The sequence below is a fragment of the Crocodylus siamensis genome, chromosome 3 (genome assembly GCF_052110815.1).
Source record: "Crocodylus siamensis isolate JL-2025a chromosome 3, ASM5211081v1, whole genome shotgun sequence".
NCBI classification, from domain to species: Eukaryota; Metazoa; Chordata; order Crocodylia; family Crocodylidae; genus Crocodylus; species Crocodylus siamensis.
Genome location: NC_143397.1, coordinates 203,594,951 through 203,617,091, shown reverse-complemented (window position 1 = coordinate 203,617,091; position 22,141 = coordinate 203,594,951). Strand labels below are relative to the sequence as shown.

The window sequence follows — 22,141 nt, the reverse complement described above, 5'->3', positions numbered from 1 at the left end:
AGTGGTGCTGGCTTCTACCCTGGGGGTCTTTAAGAGGAGGTTAGTTGAACACCTTGCTGGGGTTCTTTGACCCCAGTACTCTTTCTTGCCATGGCAGGGGGTTGGACCCGATGATCTGCTCAGGTCCCTTCCGACCCTACAAACTATAAAACTATGAAACACGCATTTCCTGTGGAAAGAAATAAAGACCCCCAAATTTAATGTTACTATGTAAATAAATTTTATTCAAAACGGATTACAAAACTAACAAAGCTTGCCTAACTACATGAGGTAGTACATGTAGCAAAACAAAGGGCAGAAAATAAGACTCTGAAATATGAAGAATATCAAATAAGTTTACAAGTTAGAAAGAAATAATAAATTCACCAGCAGAAACAAAAATACCAAAAATAAAGTTTAACAGCTTTTCAGTCTTAAAGCACATTATATTTTTCATAGAAAGAAATATAGTATCACCATTACATGTTCTTCATATACCATAACATGGTAAAATTAATGCACAAGACTGTTCACCATAAATGAAGTCAAAGGAAATGGTGAAGCAATAAATGAGTTCATCTTCATTAAGCTCCACTATACATCCCGGCCTGCAGGAGTATTTGCCAGGTTATAAGGAGCAAAGGGGATTAGTCTTTTTAACGTTTTCTTAACATTTTCTTAACAGATCATTGTGTTAACAATTCACCCTCAAATCTATGCATAGTATACAGATATTTTGTAACATTTAAGGCATCAAACCTACAAATATTTATGCATGACTTGAAGTCAATTAAAGCCAGTCACACGGCTCTATAAACCACATGCATGTTTGCAGAATCAAGAGCATAATCCTTAGCTTTCATTTTACTCCATCTCTCAATGTGAAAACGGTCTTTTGGGGCCTAGATCCTCACAAGTATTTAGGTGACTATTAACTCCACTAGGAGGTTGGTACAGAAAATATGCTTGACAAGCAGGCCCTTGGTGAATGATTATTCATTCTGAACAAGTTAGCAACATCCAATAACATTTAAAAAAATTGAATTTTGAAAATAAAGAAAATGTAAATGGTCTATTTAAAGGATCATATTTTCATCTGTCCCAGGACTTTTCTTCATTTACAATTTTTTTAAATTGTTATTAGAATAAAAATTGGTATAAAATTTTAAACATTCCAACTTTCTTTTTGCAGGGGCATGAGTAACAATTATATGCTAGTGTAAAACAAAAAAAGTATTACGTTATTGCATCAGTTTATAAGGATGGCTATTTTTTATGTACAGTGGATTTAAAATCTCTGGCATAGTATAAAAATTATTGTTAGTGGCATGTATAAAGCACCATACAATAATATATTCAGATAAGAAAATTTAGATCATTTATGAGCTTTGTTTTAACTATATAGGAGTAACTGCTAAGAAAATATAGCAATATTTAACACAGGATTCAAAACCTTGTTATATATCATTACAGCGTTCCAAATGCATTTTTCTCCCATGTTTAAATTTTACAGATTTTTTTTTTCCATTCAGGTTATATGTAATTGATTTTTTTGGCAGATAATATTTGATATCTTCTGTACAATAAAGTTACAGCTTTATACAAACTTTAGAAAGTACACAAAGTAATCTTTAATCTCTTCCAAGTGCTCTGGTTTTAGTCTGGATTTCTGTCTCACTGGACTCAAACAACAGCAAATATTCTGAAAGCCTTGCCTCCTGGAGGATTCTGCAAACTGAAAAAAAAAAATCCCAGACATTATTTTTAAGACACTGATTAGACACATGGGCCCCAATCTGGAAAATTCTGATCTGAAGGTAGTCCTCCAAAACTGTGAAGTATTAAAAATGCATCTTCAGCATTTATTTTGCTATGTGACTTACATCGTGGGTACTTTTTAGAGAATCTTGAGAACAGGCCTACTTTTACTCCTCTTGAAACCACTGCCACATTTTCTACCTTGTTCTTGCACTCAGTTGAATGACATTAGGTTTGGTTTAATTTATTAGAATGTTAGAACTTTCTGCCCTATGAAAAATACCCCATATTACCTAAAATAAATATTTAAATTAAAAAACAAAGCTAATATTGAAAACCTTTACTCAAAAAAATGTAAGTACTAAATGACTGTGCAGTAACAATTGTGCAGTTAGGCGCATGTGTCAACGCACCCACTGAGTTTCTTAGGAAATGGTTCCACCTGCTGTATGTCTCCTGACATCAGCTTCCCATTAAGTTTACAGAGCCAAGCCCCTCCCTGAGCTAAAGATCAAAACCCAACTTTGTGACTTCCTTGCGGAAGAATCTGTTTCTTTGCGTGTATAATTCTCTGCTAAGGGTTGATTTGGTCTGCTGTCTGCAACTTCCAAAATAACAACAAGAATTAGCTTTGCAGTACTGTATAGTATGCCCCATGGATTTTGTACAGACAGTACCAATTTTTTCTGTTAGAACATAGAAAAAGTTCCTAGAACTAGAAAGCACAGGCAGACACCATCACCATTAACTTGATAGCAGGTACTTCATAATGAAAAATATTTTAAAAGACTCTCCAATACACACTATGCATCTTAGAGAAATTATTACTAAAAACAATCAAATAACATGAAAAGCTAAAATGGGAATTTACATTACTCTATGGCCAATGTCATTTGAGAACCATGCTCACCAATTTAAGGAAAAAGGATCTGCAAAAAATTAATTCTGTGAACACACAACTGCTTGGAGCCATTTCAGAAGGTGAACTTTTAAAAGGCCAGCAACTGGTAAGTTTTAGTTGTTCTATGTCAGTGATTTCCAACCTTTTTTTCCTGCGGAACTGCACAGGAGCAGGGAGGGGCACAGGGAGCCGGTTACCTCCCTCCTAGGGCTGCTCCACCCCCCCCCCACCTTTACCTTGCATGCCCCGGAAGCCACCTGTCCAGGTGGACAGACAGGGTCCATCCAAGAGAGGGGTTCATGCCATGACCCAGCAGCCAATGCTTTGTGGCCTGGTATCAGGCCATGGCCTGGTGGTTGGAAACCTCTGTTATATATGACTGAGTTGTAAGCTATTCATATGCAGCAAACCCATTCGAATTTTAATCCTGGATGAAACAGTGTTAAAGGTGCAGTAAATCTGCTGCATTTGAATAAATCTCAGCTCATTCACATACCACAAGTAGATGAAACATTCCCCTTTTGAAATGGCTACAAACCTTCCTCTGCCCGCACCATAAGAATTAAGAGCTGTGCCATAAACGGCAAGTAGGATCTGGCTTTTCCAAACCCTACTTACCAGTTAGGACCTGAATGAATCACTAATCTAAAAAACCCTTAAGAAAGTAAAAGTAATTTCCTTATCAAATATTAGATTATTTGTGCCAGGATCAATAAACAAGGGAGTTATTTTAACTTATAAGCAGCTTTTTAGGGTTGTGATTTACAAGCTTAGAGGAGACAGGCAGTTCTGGTACCACAGCTTCTCCACAGTCACTGTAACTGTTACACAAGCCTGGTAAATCACCCATGTTAGTCCATTCATTTAGCTTCCAAGCACAGCTTCCAGTACAAACAGATATAATGCAAGATTGTAAATGATGGAATGTATAACTAGGTGAAGGTTAAACAAGAGATTTTTAAACTTGGCTTCATACCTTTCTGAAAATATTCCATTCTGAAAGGAGGCAATGTACATCTTCCTTTTGTCTACTGGCATAACATCAACATAGCCTCCTTGGTTGGAAACCACTCCAGCATGTACTGCTGTCCGGCAGATACTAGACATCTGGGAAAAGAAGAGAACAGATTTTTTTTAACTGATTCTGGGGCGGGCGTGGGAAGAGGGCATTCAGGGTTTGTTTTTGTTTGTTGAGATTAGAAAAATAAAGATATCGATCTGAAGTTTTAGACACTGTTATATAATCATACAATAAATAGGATTACATTAACCTACAGCGGACTTTACACTGCTTCCACAGGAGTTCACCAGAAAATCGCCTTAATCATCAAACATATCCTCAGCCTTCTCCAAGTCTTTTGCAGCATGCTTGGAATGTGATCAATATCAAGCTAAGGTAAGGCTAACTCCAAGACCAATGGAGCCAGAGGAACAAGTCCAAGTCCTAAAGACTCTCTTCTAGGAGGCTCCAGTTTGAGTGCCACTTGAGACTGAAGCTAAGGTAGTGGGAGAGAGGTGGTTCTTTAGAAAAGGCAGTCCATGCCCATTTATAATTTCATAGGTTATAACCAACACTTTAAACTCATACAAAGAACAAGGGGCAGGCACAGTAAATCCTAGATCATTGGGCTTATGTACTCCCAGCAAGATGCCCCAATCCATAAGCGAACCTATGTATGCAGTAATCAAATGATTTTATGACACATATCCTCATAGAACTCATTGCAATAATTTAATTTTGAGGCAACAAAACCACAGGTAACAGTGACAATGTCCACATCTGAAAGAAAAAGTTGCAAACTTCCAGACAGATCCAAATGGTAAAAAATAGAATAGATTATTGGTCTAATAGGATTATCAAACAGAAACTGGGGGTCTTAAATCACATCCCAAATGGCAAATAGCATTTACTTATGGCAGACACATTCTTTCAGTCAAAGGGGCAATATTATCTCCACCATCTCCTTGTGCTTCCCCAACATCATCACCTCCTACTGAGCTGAGCTGAGGATCAGCTTAACTATTCTCATACATGCCCCAAAGTTGACACTGGTTAAAAAACTGAATTACATCATCCAAATGTAGAGACAGAGACAGACAAGACAGAGATGTACTCCTTCTCCTCCCCCTACCTTGCGAACAGACATGCTAAACTAAAGGGGTGACAGAATGCCTGTGACATCCCGTACTTGAGTTCTTCAAGAACAGGAAGAAATGCCCAAAACTGCCCTCTCTGAGAGATGAGAATGAAGCCCATGAAGAACCAGTCCATTCACTCCCATGAAGGCCTCTGTTAAAACTACCTCATGATCAAGGGTTTCAAAAGCAGCTGCCAAATACAATACTACCAGCAGAGACACCCAGGTATTTTATTAATAACATTGTGAACACGGAAACTGCAGCCTCTAGAACCAGGGATTTTCCCTCACCAGTTCATCTGTGGATGAAACAGAATCAATTTAAGATGATTTACTCATCCAAGCTAGTTTAAAAGATAACATTGGCTGGGTTGAGTGCTTTCTAATTCACACTTACCACTTTCAAGCTGGATTCTTGTTATTCTCCTTCTGAGCTGTTTTTAAACTGAATTTATATATGGTACAAAACTATAAACTGGGCCTGAATTTCCCCACTGTTTTTGTTTACCCTATCATACTTTCCATCCAAAAGAAAGTTCTTATGATGCATTGATCATGATTCATCTGGGCACAGTCCTACACGCTTGATACAGGCAATAGTCCATAGGAGAAACTCCTGGAGGGGTATGGTCTGAATAAGTCTGCAGAACCATCCTTAACGCATTCTCATGAAACTGTTCTGATTTATACTACATATATATTGTATATCAGACACTTAGAAAAAGTGGCCAATTATTCAATAATGACTTCTAATATCACTTTTTAATTACGGAAGATTCAACAATCTACAACTACAAGGAACATAGGAACATCAGACTGGAAACAGTGTCTTGGTTCATCAAGTCCAGCCCTGGCCTATCAAGTGCAGTTAGAGTAAAGTGTCACTTAGGGCACTTACACAAGTTACACTTTTCATGTGATCAGCCCCCTGAAAGCACTCTACAGCCATGACATAACACACATGCATGGCTGAACACTCAAAATGTCTGATCACATGAAAAATTAAGCCTTGATAAAATGAGGTATTAGCTGAAGATAGATACTATAGAGCAGAGTGCCTTAGGGAACTTGTGTTCCATCAAGAGTTAACTTTCTGCTTCTTTCCAGGGCTCTCAGTAAGGGCGGGGGAAGGAGCGCAGAGCTGCCAATTGGGCTTTGCCTGCCCAGTGCTGGAGATGCGGGGTGGTGGTGGAATGGAGTACCCTTGCCTTGTTGCCCCCACCCCACCCCAGCTACCTTGGCTGGAGTACTGGGGGGAGCCAGGCTGGGCTTGTGAGATGAGGGAGTTCAGTTCCATCCTGCCCAAAGCCGAGCTCCAGCCACGGGAAAGCTGAGCCAGCAGTTGGTAGTGCCACCGTCAAGAAGTCCAGGTGGGAGATGGGAGAAGGGAGCCTCTTTGCCTCGTTAGCCCAGTCTGGCTCCCCTGAGTGCCCTAGCCAGGGTAGCTGGGGAGGCCCATGAGCTGAGGGGGCTGCATTCCACCCCATGCTACCTCATCTCCAGCTCTGGGCAGGCAAGGTCCAGCTAGCAGCTGCATGCTGCTCCCTTACCATCCCCCTCCCTCCCTTGCTGACAGCCCCAGGGTGGCCAGAGCTGGGGAGAGGGGCAGTTCAACAGCCTCCTTGGAGGCTGCTGGAGTACCCCTGCCTTTGGCCAGGGCCAGTGCAGGCAGACTTGAGCTCCCTTGACACAACAGGCAAACATCTGTTGGGTTGCAGGGCTCTAACTCATGACATTTTGTATAAATTGCCATGAGTTAAAGTGCAGCCCCTAAAAGTGTCTAGGCACCCTTATACTGTAGTATGTAAATCCTGATTTGTTCTAATCAGAGAAGCGCTGAATCTGCAACTCTAGATACAGTAACGCTCCATTTATAATTGAACTGTTTTGTGAGAAAAAAAGTCTTCACCGAAAGAATATTCCACCTGAACCAACATTAAAAGCTCATCCAGTAAAAATACCAGTAGCTGGTCATACAGACCACTATTTAAACAAGGGTTGCACTACTTTCAGTTATAATTGGAATTATATATATCTGTAACTGTAGCTATTTTGTTATCTAAAGGCTACATACAAATATAAACATTTAATATAGTAATTATTTTCCAACTAGTAAACACTGTAGCTCCAAGTTTCACTGTTATATAGCCAGTCCAGTATTTCTGAGAATTCAGCTTTGAAACTGTTTGTCCACAGATATCTTCCAAAAGCCATTTCAAGCTTTCTACCTCAGGACTAGCCACAGCTTTTAAACAATCCAGAAAGGATACAATTTATGTCACTCTCTCTCTTTTTCCCTTCCTCCCACTCTTGCCCTCAATACTTTGCAGCATTCATAGCCTACTAACCAGTGACCAAGAGACTGATTTAAATTATTAGGGCTATTGTGGCTTTTCTATTATGGCAGTAGCCAAAGGTCCAAATGGGGATTGTAGTGGGTTTTGTATAAATACAGACATATGAACATACGTCCTTATACTGACTATATTCATTCTAAAGATACAGAAGTAATACATGTGAGTGCAACATACAAGGAAACTAACAGCAAAGAATTGGCCAAGTTTTCTTTATTACGGGACATGTAGAGACTCTGTTTGCTTTCTTGTGTCAAATTCACATTAGAAATTAGGGGGAATGTGTACTATTTGTTGCAAAGTTTCTAAGAATAAGGGGAAGCCAGTGGAGGGACACCAGTTAATGTGTTTTTAGTAAGAAAGAGAGGATGATTTTAGCAGTAATATTCTTCTAGCAGTAGTGTTATTTAAGGAGAAATTTCTGCAGTAGAGCAAACATGAGATGAGGCCTTGAGTGAGAAAGAATTATGCACTGCTGTTCTGGCCCTATTCTGGGAAAAGGAAAGAAAATTAAGGGTTGCCCCTTAATTTAATGAATTTTCTTTAACAAGTATCTACCGGATTTGTAGTCTGAGCTCCTTTAAATAAATGTTTGGGGATGATTTATTTTAGATAGGATCAAAATAGGAGGAGCTTTTTGCATCTGAAGATTACCTGAACATGTCAACTACACTTTCTGGGATTAAGTTTTTGGGTGAAATCCAAGACATATTGCAATCAATGGAAAAACTCTTACTAGTTCAAATAGAGCCAGTAATTCCCCTCTAAGCTCTATTTTTAATTTTAAAATGTTATTGAGTAAGCATTTTTAATTATCAGCCTTAAAGGCACACCTCTCTAGAAGCCTCCATCAGTAATTTTGGGCTGCTTCTTTAGTTTTGATGTAACCCACCCTGAAGCATATGTAAATCAGCCTAATGTACTTTTTAAGTTAACATAAACATTTCCTACAGCATTACATGACCTTGTTTTATTGCTGTGCTGTGAACCCTCTGGCATTCATCAGTATTTAACAGGTCAAAGAACCTGAATGCCAAGCTGCTTAATCATTTTCCTTCTTTTGCTACTCAGCAAAATACCAGATACCTACCACAGCGTAGCATTACTTTGTGAAGGCATTTTAACTATAAGCCTCCCTCCCACAAATGTTTGTTTCCAATGTTATTCATAACATGATTTCTAATAGTTCTGTTTAGATATCAATACTTACTCAGTTTCATAGCAGAGAGTTATAACATTTTTGCAGAAAAAAATTGGAAAAGGGGTACATATATACTTAAGTGAAGCAATGGCCTTAATATGAATTTCATTTTCAGGTGGTATAAGCTTGCATGTATTCATCACCTTCTGTAAAAAATAGTCAAGTCGATTTATACCAGCTAAAGAGAAGGCCCATTTTTAAAAACCAAAAAACATTATTGTTCAGTCTATTTGAGATTTTGTGTAGTCCATAGAGATTTGTGATTTTTTTTCAAAATGTCCCTGAAGGATTCCCTATCAGTAAGGCATTATTTTCAGGACAATGATTTTTGGTGTGAAAATAAGAGGCTAAATTGGAATTTGTTAAGAGTTTGCTTTTAGATAATTGTAATATAGTCAAGAACAAAGTGTGCCAAGTTCTTCCCTGGTCTAACCCCACTGAAATGAAGTCTTTAACGAAAACAGTTCTCAGTGGGCACATCTAGATGTGCTGTTAATGTACATGAATTAAACTCCAGAGCTGATTGCTCCAGAGTGCTTTGCTCCCAGGTGTGAATGTGTGCCTAGGAACAATTAAATCTGGAGCAATCAGCTCCACAGGTTACTCATGTGCAGCACATGAGATCACTGGGTCCCAGGCCTGCCAGCATGGGGCCACTCCAACTGGGCTCAATGTGCTGCAGAGGGACTGGATGAGGCATGAGGGTACTTCAGTACCAGCTAGCCAGCAGGCAGCCCCTGCACTGAAGAACCCTCATGCCCTGGTCAGCCAGGTCAACAGCTACATGTGTGCTGCTGTGCATGAAAAAACTCCATAGTAAGGTCTTACAAAAAACTAGAACTCTCAGTTCCAAAATGATACCTTTTATTAGACCAACTAGAAAATGGCAAGAGAATTGTCCTTTTCTCCAAGCTTTTGGAATCAAAGTCCCTTCATCAGGATCTGAGAAAATTGTAGATGATACAAGATGGTAAAAAGCCCTCATAGGTAGGAAATAAACTTCGTTTTTGCACAGAGGAAGCTGAAGATGGAAGGCTGTCACTCTGGGTCCGTGACAGCATCTAGTACAGGCTTGTCCAACATATGGCCCGTGGGCTGCCACATGGCCCGCCAAGCCATTTTCTGAGGCCCACAGTGCTGTGACAGGAAATGAAAGTAAACACTGTTCTCTACCCCCTAATTGATCTTGATTCTTGGCTGAACCGTGGCATGGCTTCAGTAGGAGCTAAAGTGAGCTTTGATTTTAGCTTAATGGCTAGGACACTCCTTGGAAGTGGGACATATGTGTTTAAATTCCCTTAGGCTTAGGATGGCCTAAAACAGAGGCCTCCCACCTCCTGGGTGAGTGCTCTAACCACTAGATCACTCCCACTGGTCAGGCTTTAAAAGAAAGTGATGAGGCAGGCATCTGTACTCAATGGGTAGGGACCTACTTAATTTACAGCAAGATAAAAGATTTTTTGTGGTTTGGTCACGGTGTGAAGAGCTGATTGCATTAGCCCTGCCCCATGTCACTGATTTCCAGAGGTGGGGGGGGCGGGGGAAGGAGGAGGGGAGAATGGACAAGGGAGTGGCCACCATCTTGGCTCGTAGACACAGTTTGTTCCACACCTCATCGCTGCTTGGAGACGCCACCAAGGGAAGGAAGGATGAAGGGGCAGCTGCCATCTTGGTTGCTGGCTGGCTTTTGTGCTGACCAACCAGCTGGTGCTTTCCCTTCCTAGGCACACTGTGAGGCAGCGAGGACTGCTGGCTCCCACTGGGGAGCCAGCACTTTATTTTTAAGGGATTTTTCAGTTGATTTTGCAGTCATGGATTTTATGGCTTCCGTGAAATCACGAATTAAAGAGGTCCATACCAATGGATGTACAAGAGTGCATTTTGAACTGTAAAACTACTCTCATGTAGGCATCTAATAAGGGCTGAAATCAGGCACCTAAGTTGGGGGCCGAGGGTGGATTTCAGGCATACTCTGCCCTCTGACACTTCCTACTGGTCGGGTTCAGTGCTAACCTTTTTCCTCTGGCCAATACAGTGTGTTAAGTGTTCCTATTTTCATATACATAAAGTACTATAACATCAAGTAAAGGATGCTAGATTTTGCTTTTTGTGTCTGTAGAACTGTTTGTTTGAATAAGCTGAGCATGAATTAACTGTTATTTTCCAGTAGGAAAGGCTTTTCCAACTCATAGGATCATAGTACAGTATGGCTGGAAGTGACCTCATGAAATCATTTAGGTCAGCCTCCTGTTCAAGGCAGGATCATCCCTGAATAAACCACCCCAGCCAAGTATCTGTCTAATCTGCTCTTGAAAACTTCCAAGTACAGAAGTACTGCAACTTTTCTAGGCAGCCTGTTCCAATGCTTCTCCACCCTCACAGTTAGAAAGTATTTCCTAATCTCCAACTAAATTTCTTCAGCTGCAGTTTGAGGTCATTGCTCCTACTTCTGTCCCTTATAGCCACAGAGAAAAGTCTATTTTCACCCTCTTTGTCTCTTTCTTCAAGTATTTGAGGAAAGCTATCAAATCCCTTTTCAGTCCTCTCCAGACCAAATAGCCCTAGTTCATGAAGACTTTCCTCATAAGTCATGTTTCCCTGGCCTCTAATCATTTTTGTCACTCTCTCCAGTCAGTCTACATCTTTCTTGAAGTGTAAGCCCAGAAATGGATACATTGTCCCAGGTAAGCCATCACCACTGCCTCGGCCTCATTTTGGGCTCATCATGAGCTCAGAGCTGTGGCTTCAGACTGATACCCAGCAACTGATGGTAATCTCCTTCCTCAAGAAATACTTACCTTTACATGCTTTTACATTTACCCTTTGGACACACATTAATACCCTAGTTCTGCAAGCAGGCACCTTAGTAACTCAGTGAGACTTAGTGCACATGGACCACCATTTAACCCAGGAGGTGCACAGCCCCACCAGCCTTGTTGGACCTGGTGCTGGCCAGGGTGACGACATGGTGAGGGGGCTGTGGGTGTTCAAACACCTGGGAGATAGCAATCATCGCCTGCTGGAATTCACCATCCAGCACAAGGTGGCAAAGGCCTGCAGCAAGGCAGCAGCCCTAGATTTCAGGAGGGCAGACTTTGATGAGCTAAGTAGAATAGTTGGAGAGGCACTGAGGTCCCAGAGGGGAAGGAAGTCAGGTGTCCAAGAGGAGTAGTCACTCCTTAAGGAGATGATCCTCCAAGCCCAAAGGGAGGTAATCCCAACACGGATCAAAGGGGGCAGGAGGGCACAAAAGCCTCCATGGCTCACCATAACCATCCGGGAATATCTCCTAGCTAAAAGGGAGGCATACAGCCAATGGAAGGGAGGGGCTATCACCAGGGAGGATTATATTGCGGTTGCTCAGGGCTGCAGTGGGGGTGGTCAGGAAGGCCAAGGTGGGGATGGAACTGGGATTAGCTTCCCAGATCAAGGACAAGAAGCCCTTTTTTAAATACATAGGGGCAAAAAGAAGGTTCCACACCAGACGACAAACCTAACTATTTAATGATTTCTTTGCCTCCATTTTCCTGAGCAGGGACTAGATCAGTCCCCCTCAGGCTCAAGGGGAGGCACACCTAGGCCAAGGGTCAGTGAGGATCTAGTCAGGGAACTTCTGGAGGGACTGGATGTATTTAAATCAGCTGGTCCAGACGATCTCCACCCCAGAGTGCTGAGGGAATTAGCTGAGGTCATTGCAGGACCCCTGGCACGGCTTTACGAGCACTCATGGTGCTCTGGTGTGGTGCCAGAGGACTGGACTGGCCAACGTGGTTCCCATCTTCAAAAAAAGGAGGAAGGAGGACCCGGAAAACTATAGGCCAGTTAGTCTTACCTCAATCCTGGGTAAGCTTTTTGAGAGAATTATCCTGGCACATGTCCATGAGGGGCCAGTGGGGAAGGTTATGCTTGGAGGAAGAACCAGCACCACACCTACAGGCTGGAGAACTCCCTTCTCGTCAGTGCAGAGGCAGAAAAGGATCTTGGAGTCATCACTGATGCCAAGATGAACATGGGTCGGCATGTGGGGAAGCAGTCAGGAAGTCCAGCCATACCTTGTCATGCATCCACAGATGCATCTCAAGCAGGTCCAAGGAGGTGATCCTCCTCCTTTATGTGACACTGGTCAGGCAGCAGTTGGAGTAGTGCATCCAGTTCTGGGTGCCACACTTCAAGAGGGATGTGGACAGCATGGAGAGGGTCCAGAGGAGGGCCACTTGCATGATCGGGGGCAGCAGAGCAGGCCCTATGAGGAGAGGCTACGGGACCTGAACCTGTTCAGCCTCCAAAAGAGAAGGCTGAGGGGGGATCTAGTGGCCTGTTACAAATGAGTCAGAGGGGACCAGCAGGCATTGGGAGAGTCCCTGTTCTCCCGAGCACTACCAGGAGTGACTAGAAATAACGGTCACAAGCTGGCAGAGGGTAGATTCAGATTAGACATCAGGAGGCGCTACTTCACTGTCAGGGCGGCTAGGATCTGGAACCAACTTCCAAGTGAAGTGGTGCAGGCTCCTACCTTGGGGGTCTTTAAGAGGAGGTTAGATGAACACCTTGCTGGGGTTGTTTGACCCCAGTACTCTTTCCTGCCATGGCAGGGGGTTGGACTTAATGATCTGCTCGGGTCCCTTCCAACCCTACAAACTATGAAACTATGTCTATACAAAACACTACTAAGCAGTTGTTATTAAACATTTATTTATCACCTGTATTAGCACTTATTTAGTACTTGTATTAGCAAGTACTAAATAAATGCACAGTAGCTGGAATTACTGCACAGTAGTGCCAGCGAACATCTTTTAGGTAACACTACTGTATAATAGCCTAATAATACTGTGAAGTGTATTAACACTGTCCATGCTGTGATGCACTACTACGCAGTATTTTTCAATTACTATGCAGTCAGCATCTATTGTAGATGATTGCAGAGTGGAGACTGGAAGATTGTTCCTGCCCTGAGAGCTGCCTGTTGCCATGACAGGCTCCATCACCAAAGCCCAGGAGGGAACAATGTCCACTTCCCTGGCAGCAGGGAGCTCCCTGATTGTGGAGAAGGGGCTTGGAGCTCCCTGTTGCCAGGGCAGAGGGACATTGTCCCAGCCCAGGATATGGTAGAAGAGCCCACCCCAGCAACAGGCAGCTCCTGGGGGCAGGGGGCAATTTCCTGTGCCCTGCTGCCTGGCTGATCAGGAGCAAATCTGTTCCCATTTGGCCGTCTAGACATGCCTTACTGCACTGTAATTACTCAGCAGCTAATTTGCTACTTGCATTTACAGGTCGCAAATTAATTGCCGTGTAGAGCAAATTACTGTGCAGTAAGGGTATGCTGGTGTAGATCGTGATGCTTGCTATGCAGTACTTTGTTCTACTCTGCAGGAAAGCATATTGTTTAGACACACCCATGCTGCACTAAAATAATGAGACTCAGAGCAGCAGCATCCTGCCACAATAACAACATCCAATGATTTTGCAACAAATAAATAGACATTTTAGAAAAAATCTGGTTTATTATAAAGTCAAAAGGTTGCTCAGTTTAAGACACTAAAAATTAAAGTGATGCACAGTTCCCATATATTTTTACACAACTAAAAAGTGAACTGCAAAGACTAATCATGTGTAAAAACTCACACTGTTAGGGCTTTGTTATACCTTATACTGCTAGACATGAAAATGTTGGTCAGTATTAGTGCTAGTTCAAGTTTGGAACAGTCACACTTCAGGCCAGTGGGGGACTAGAGAACTGAAAGGTAAGAATCCACCCCTGGCCTTCCCCCCTCCCCCTGCCATCCCACCTGGGTCTCCCCCAGTTCCTGCCACCGCTGGGGCTCTCCCAGTCACTGCTGCTGCTGAGCTGCTGTCTGTCCCAACAGCAGTGTCAGCAGCCATGCAGGCAGGTTAACCCTTCTCTGCCTGCTCCCTGGGACAGACCGTGCAGGCAGCCACAGCTAAGTGGGACAGAGGGTAGTAAGCAGGGATCTGGGGTGCTGGGGAAGGAAGGGGGATCAGTAGGCCCAATCCAGACCAGCAGGGATGGGGAAGCAGGGGGTGGGGTTTACACTAAGGTGTAGCTTAGAGTGCCTACACCTTAAAGTAACATGAGCTGGGTAGCACAGATCAGAGAGAATCCTGCCCTGGAGTGGCCTTTCTTTGAATCAAATAATGAGTGCTTAAAATCCATTTCAGGTGTTAATGTTCAGACAATTCAAGGGGTAAGACCTCCAGAAGTCACCCAGATTTAGCATGTAACAAGGCCCTTTGGAATGTCTTGGCTTTCTCTAGGCAAATAACTGTACAAGGTTGGTTTAGGTAGATAAGCCTTTTTGAAGAACCTTCTCAAAGTTGATTGGTCCCAAGTCTTAAAGCATTTGTTTGCTTTGTTGTCTTTTCCTTTGATCTAGTTTCCACCCAGTTCTTTAATGTAGGTGCCACTAAACCTCCCAGATTTCTCCTGATGTATTCCATGACACTGAAGCAGAAGAAGTCACCATGAACATTTCCTTGCAGAGGCCACCCTGGCTAAATACAGACAGTCAAAAAGCCCAAGGCTGAATTGATTCAATCTTCGCAGGTCAGTCTATGCTACATAAATTGAACCTATCAGCAAGTGAATAGGCATTCACTTTTGATTCCTGAAATGTAGCCACATGCCTGCAGTAGCCTAGGGGGCCATTGGAGCATGCCTCCCTGCTCCATTGGAGCAGACAGCTTGGGCGAAAGCTAGCTTGTCCACCCTGCAAGGAGGGGTGGGGGGCAGGGGAGGTACCAAGCATCCTGGGATGCAGAGGAACTGCGAGTTAACTTGAATCTGAAGGGGATCTGGGACAGAACTTCAATAAAGTGATTAAACATAAATCAGTTAAGTCTGATACTATATCCATACAGGTTTAACTTAAACCAGTTCTGGTCACTTTGAAAGCGGTTTATGTGCTCTGAACTTCAGTTGTGTTACAAATATGAGCGAGTTTCTGATCACTTATACTGATTTATGTGAAACTTCTGTCCTTAGCTCCAAGAGCATTCTAACAGTAGGGTCGGATGTACCCTTACTGGAAATGCTGCTCCAAAATAGGCACATACATGCTTCTGGAGGGTCTTTCTATTCCTTAGCATATAGGCTCTTCCCCTTTTTTCATTCTTCTGTTCCCTTCCTCTGAACGTCTACTCTCTACATCATAGATTTCCTGGGTTCATTTGCTCGTATGTTGTATCTCCACGTTCTACTCATTATTTCTTTGTGTCTTAACCTGTAAGACTTTCAGGGAACAGCCTCTTCTATGTTTGCATAGCATCCTACATTATTGGGCCTCAATTCTTACCAAGGACTTTAGACGTTATCATAATATAAATATTTAATAATAAACAGGGTATCTCTAAGAAACTCCTAGAGAATTCATGAATGTTGTACATCATAGATTTGACTCAACCCTTACATCTAAGTAGAATATGGTATCATCCCATTCATAGGTCTTATCACCAGGTCCAGAAGAATTCTACCATAGAAATATCCAGACTCTTTCAACACCAAGAAGGGAGATCTTCTTATGCCTGCCATATCAAGACTATCACAACCCCAAAAGAGCATGATCTGGATCTGCAAAGGATGGTGTATGAACACAGAGTGAACAATCATGTGAGCAAGCTGAGCACAGAGAAGGGTAAGATACCTGCCAGTTCCAGATATCCTACTGTTGAGAAGACCTAAGTAAAGTGGGTAGATGGAAAAGGAAGAGGGGGAACCAAGTGATACAGATTTTGTGACCTAGAACACTACAGTGGCAAGACCTGGAACAATAGCCAAAGAAGAGATACAGGGCTGTCCTGGGCTCTGCCTTTTATGGGGAAATTCTACTCAAAATCATGCATGCATATGGTTGGCAGAGAGAAAGGGAGCAATGTGGAGAGTTATAATTTTTGTTCTCCGTGTTTAAAAAATGACTCAAATATTCTCTTAAAAAGCCTTAAGAAAGAATACTGTCATCATCCTGGTGCTCACAGCCAGTTCTCTAATAACAATGTATATTTACTGTATCTGCATTGGGAAAAAATAGCCAATAGGAAAACAAATTATTTTTCATTCTTTCAAGTCTTCTTTATAAACAGAAAATTAAATGCTTTCAGTAAAAAAGCTTTATATCACTCCTATAATAAAGTCTTACTTGTACATATATATTTTAGATTGCAGCAAAAATATGACTGTTTATCACAGAGAAATAGCCAAAATAATGGGATGCGATAAATTTATTTTTAAAGTAACATACTGCTTTTAGTTTCACTGGATTCTAGAAAATGGCATGGTTGTGTCTGAAAAGGATTATTAAGAGTTTTACCTGCAATCCTTGCCCATGTTGACAAATTTTCAAATTTGAGCATCTAGAATAAAGGCATCTACATCTTTACTTAGGCACCAAATAACTAACTGTCTTGGTTTTCTGGACTGCCAAAATACATTAAATCCTGTCACCAATTTTTATATTTCACTGTATACTGTAAAATACAGTTCCACAGCCCATATGCATCAATATTTGTCTATATCACAATACTTACATCAGAATAAATTCGTGTTCCAATTACACGAGCGTAGTGTGGATTTGCCTGCATACAGTTGGCAGGGCAATACACCCTGAAAAAGAAAATACACCACATATATGTAAAGGAAGTAATTACAGTATTATAATACCATGTTATGTTTCATTACACTAGACTTTAGCATTTGGCTGAGTACAAATAAACTGAGTGATGAATGATGATAGGGTGCCCATACTAGCAGCCTTTAGTATGGGTGCACTGATAAAGATTTTTTGGGCCAGTACCAATGGCCAATTATTAATGAGCCATACTGGCCAATACTGATCTGATTGTTGATATGCAGTCTGGCATCTTGGACAGCGGTGTTCGGCTGGTAATTCTGTTGGAGGGGGGAGGGAGAGAGGGAGGGAAGGGCATAGGAGACGGGGCAGAACAAGGCCTCTGTAGTGAGGGAGGGAGTGGGGCTGGGGTTGGGTTGGGGCTGGGGCAGGTGCTATACAGCCAGGGCAGGACAGGGTGCACAACAGAGACATGGCTTGTCCAGAGTTGTGGGAGGGGGGAGCAGCTGCTGGTGCTGCACATACCCCCAGGGGAGGCACAGGGGGCATGTGCTCCCTAGATCTGTACACAGGGTGAGAGTGGGCTGGCCGCTGTGCACTTGGGGCTTGGGCTGCCTGGCCCAGGCTGCACTTGGGGTGGGTGGGGGAAGCATTGGGACGGGGGCTACAGGATAAGCTACAGCCATCCCAAAATTCCCCATAGCCCCAAATCCCATCATTACCTACCCTGCACTGCCCAACTAGAGCACAGCCTGGGCCCAGCCCCCTGCCGCCAGGAAAAGCCTGGCACAGCCCTGGGCCCGATCATGTAGCGGCAGCCTGCTTTCGCCCCATGCACAGATCCGGGGGGCACATGCCTCCCCTGGGCCACATTGCATTTATCAGCTCCATTATTAGCCACATCACCCAAAAAAAGCCAATTGCTGATAATGTCAATTTTCCTTTTATCAGTGCTGATACAACATGGACTGATGTACAGGTGCACCTCTAGCCTTTAGACTTATAGGTGCACCTGGACTCTTAGGTGCTGTTGATGCCCTGGCAGGAATGGGTGGGAGATCACACTTCTGTGTCTCTGAAGGCTCTAGCTTACAAAGGAAACATAGAGTAGCACTAGTAATTGTTCTTGTGTCTTGACAGTTCTCTCATCTGGAACGTGACAAGAAACTGCTTGCTTCCCTCTTGGTTCAATTTGTATATGAGGCCAGTCTGAGACGTGGTGAAATGACACCCCACTCTACTGCATCTCTTCCAGATACCATGGTGAAATATCCTTCCTTCTGCTACGTCATGTCTGGGATATGGATCAAAGCAAGTTGGACAAAACTTGGTTGCAAGAGTACTGAGGTAAGCTAGTGTGGTTGGGAAAGCAAATAGGGGAATTGTAATTATATCAATTGCTCTCATCTGGAATAGCCTGAAACTCTGATTATCTGAGCATACGCTACTAATATTCCAATGCACAATTCAGAGAGGTGATGAAGGACAAGGTAAGACTCCTGCCTGGAGGGAATGCACTATGAAAGGGCAGTTTTAATTTATAATAGACCTGCTGATATCCGATTAGTATATGGACATAAGATTGGGAGGGCATGAGATACATTGTTGCCATAACTGATGGCTGCTTGTAACTCCTTGGATTAAATTTCTTAGAGCTATGTCAAGAGCATCTACTGGGTTCTGATGGCCCCATATTTCTTTGGAGTTCTTGAAGTTGAAGCATAAGAGAATTTCTGTTCTTTCAACTTCAGGTATATATTTTTATATATATCAAGACATCCTTTATTTTTTCCCTTGACAATATTCATTTTTCAGTAAAAAAAATCTAAGATTAAAGAAGGAAAGGTTATGTCCAGTCCTACATTCCATTCATTTCTTTATTTCTACACCTCTCTCACTGAGTAAGTCTGCAGTTGCAGCCAAATACCAAAAAAATCCAAAGACCCAAATGAGACGTTATGGGATGTTTCCTCAGCAGTTCTGGCTTTGTGTTTGCTTCCTGTATTGGCTGTAGGATAGCTATGAAAGTGCTTTTGTGGATATCTCCAACTTAGTTTGCGGTAAATCATGCTACCCTGTATTTACCTTTGACTCATCTATGGTTTTAAGAACTGTTACTGGTTTCCTTCTTCAAAATATTGAAGCACAGCCTTCTTTCGATGAGTGAAAATTTTGGCTTAAAAAAAATAGCTTACACATATTGCTGAAAGCTGTAAATTGGCTTACAACCATGGCCTACTTTACCAGTCTATTAATATTTCTTTGCAAATATAAATATTTTCCTGAGCTATCATCCAGAAAAACCCAACCAATCAAACAACACCTAAAGCACAGACCTAGGTCTGTCTTTTATATCTGTTTTACAGATGGATAAACTGAGAAACAGAGGTCATGCTTGGCCAGCAGCAAAGAATGGGAAAAAAAATGTAGCTGCAGCCTCTAGTATAGGGTTTCCCAAGGTGCAGAAGACTCTTATATCCTTATATATAGGAGACAGTTTGAGAGATCCCTCATAAAAAAAAATACAACCTTACAGATGCTCTTTTCCTAGGAAAGTATTTAATAGCTGGAAATGTTCTTAAACCAGAGGCTGAAAGACCAGCATAATATTTTTGATTAATTTTCAAAGGTTCCCAGCACCTATAATTCCTGTCAGCTACTATTAATGTCAACAGCACTTCAAGAAAAAAAAACCTGCAGCAGCTCTTTATTTCAAAAAAAAAAAAAAAAAAAAAAAAAAGGAGGAGTACTTTGAACTAACAGAAAAAGATTTCAAGTTACTTACCTTGGGCAGTGTGAGGCTGGTTTTTGGAATGGACACATCTGTTCTACTGTTGTTTCACAGGTGATAGCTTGAACTGACGAAAATAAACAGAAAAAAAAAAAATCAACATGTGCTATCAAACAAAGTACAGTCTAATATAAGATTGCATACATGAATAAACACTAACCTGCTACTTTAGAGACTGTGAAGGAATTAGCAGATTGGTATTTCCTAAACAAGAAATAATAGGAAAAAATAATCAATTTCTCTCACTAATTTTCGTTTAAGAATACTGTTATCAAAATCCTAGAACAAATACCAGACATAGCCTTCATTGGGACCCACTAATCAAATCCCCACAACAGTGACTAGTGTTAATTGCACTGAATAGTTTAGTTTATATTCACAGTGAAAATCAATATGAAGTCAGTGATTAGTGAAACTTGCACTGAGCTTTGTCAGCATCCCTATTTGATAACAATAATAACACAAGATAATGGAATCATCTCCCACCTAAAATCCAGAAACCAGCATCTATGGCTATGTTTTGCTCAGGAGTGTTCATCAGCAGAAGCAGTCTTTGCCCATCCATGCACCCTTCAGCCTGAAACTGCTGGCCCAGAAAGCCTTCCAGTCATAGCCATTTTTGAGAACCTAGATTTTGCTTTTTTAGAATCATTTCTATGTTACCATTATCACTGCTATCTTTATTAGGCAAGCCAAAAGCATAACATTTCCTTGTTCATAATTACAAGATCTTCTTTGAACCTTTATCTATCAAGGATTAATATTAACAAATGGTGAATATTTTCAGTCCATCTCAGCTCATATGCCAGTCTTCCTGATACTTTGGTTTTATTTTTTATTCCACTTTTAATGAAGAAGTAAATGACTACTTCATTCGACTTTGGTAAACTGAATCTTGTAATGACTGATAGTGTAGTCACCTACTCAAAACTGACCCAACCAAATGACCTATTAACACTCTATTTGCTGTCAATTTTCAGTTACACATATATGAATTACAAAGGAGGGAATAAGAACACCAACTAAGTTTTCATTATCATAATCATATTCATTATCATGGTGAAGGCTACTTTGTTCATGCTAACATTGATTTAACGCTACCACCTTTGATTATAAAAGCATAACATTGATACTTACGCAGCCTGGGCAGTACATAAATACTGCATTCCCATTGTTTTTCTTTTGCAAGTTAGCATGTGTATGCATCTATTTTCATGTACAAAAGCTTCAAGAGGTCTTTAAACAAGTATATGAGTCATGCCATGCATCTCTGAATTAAATTCTCATTTTTTTAGATTGTCCTATCACTAGCAAATCCTTTTTTTTTTGCAAAGCACATACTAGTAAACTTGCCTGCAGGCAAATTTTCTGCTGAGTAATAAAACTTAAACATTTATGTGGATATATGCATCTTTATTGTATTTATTTATTTATTTATTAATTAGACGGCTTCACCCCTAAATAGAACTGGTTAGGGTTATTAAAGGTTGCATGGCATTTTTCACATAAGCAGAGAGGAATATGCTATAGTACCCTGGGGAAAGTTCCCATTTCCTTAGTTTTAACAAAATATTCTGCTTGGAGAGGCTTGTTCTCACCATCTTTACCCATCACTAGTATTTTAACACAGTTTAACTCACTGACAATATACACCACTCATTTACATGTGAACTTTTACAAGATTGAGGTTATCTAACAATAAATACTTATTTATCTATCTAATATAATGGTCAAATGTTATGACTATAAACTACTTCTCCTTTATCCGTTGGACTCATCTTTTTTTTTTTTTTACCTCCTGACTCCTAGCTTTTGTGTTGTTTTTGCTGAATGCTGTTAGAGAATGGATACATTTTCAGGTGGAGTGAAATGATATTGTATTTTCAGGTCTTTCAGGATAAAAGGGGCTATATGAGCTAAATATTATTATTGGGACTTATTTCACATGTAAGCATTCAATAAATTGGAAACGTTCTTATACATTTTCATTGCAGTTATACAAAATAACAGTGTTGTACTTACCCAATAGACTGAACACCATTTCTATATGATTTGATGAAATAATTTTTTCTTCCTTGCCTGGTGACATCTACCCAGCCACCATCATTGTCCAGAATGCCATAATGTATAGCAGCTCGACAAATACTGGATTGCTGGAAAACAGAGTGAGAAAATCATTCCCATGTCAGAAAAAATAATTTCTTCTCCATTTTATTTTAAATGTTTAAAAATTACAACTGTAAAGTTCCTAGTAATTTTAAGGCTGCTCAATCTTATGCCTTGGTGCTTGTGGCTCCCATGACTCATTCTGAAACTCAGGGATCAGCAAAACATGGAAATAATCCAGCTGCTGTAGCTTTTTCCTACACATACCCTATTTAGTGGGAATGGGGAAGGTGATATAAAGGTCACTGACACCATCTGAGGTTTCTTCTACAGA

General features: G+C 41.3%; 1 protein-coding gene across 2 annotated transcripts in view; it reads right to left on the bottom strand.

The window, feature by feature from the left end:
- Positions 1–203: 203 nt before the first annotated feature.
- CRISPLD1 (cysteine rich secretory protein LCCL domain containing 1) overlaps positions 204–22,141 on the bottom strand; it is a 68,547-nt gene continuing 46,609 nt past the window's right edge. For both annotated transcript variants that reach the window (XM_090040198.1, XM_090040199.1), the window contains 6 exons: positions 21,724–21,854; positions 19,862–19,905; positions 19,696–19,768; positions 16,870–16,945; positions 3,615–3,745; positions 204–1,714 (listed from right to left, as the gene is read on the bottom strand). In XM_090040198.1, the coding sequence (XP_089896324.1) occupies positions 1,663–1,714; positions 3,615–3,745; positions 16,870–16,945; positions 19,696–19,768; positions 19,862–19,905; positions 21,724–21,854 (507 nt within the window). In that variant the 3' untranslated portion in view covers positions 204–1,662. The remainder of the gene's footprint in view (positions 1,715–3,614; positions 3,746–16,869; positions 16,946–19,695; positions 19,769–19,861; positions 19,906–21,723; positions 21,855–22,141) is intronic.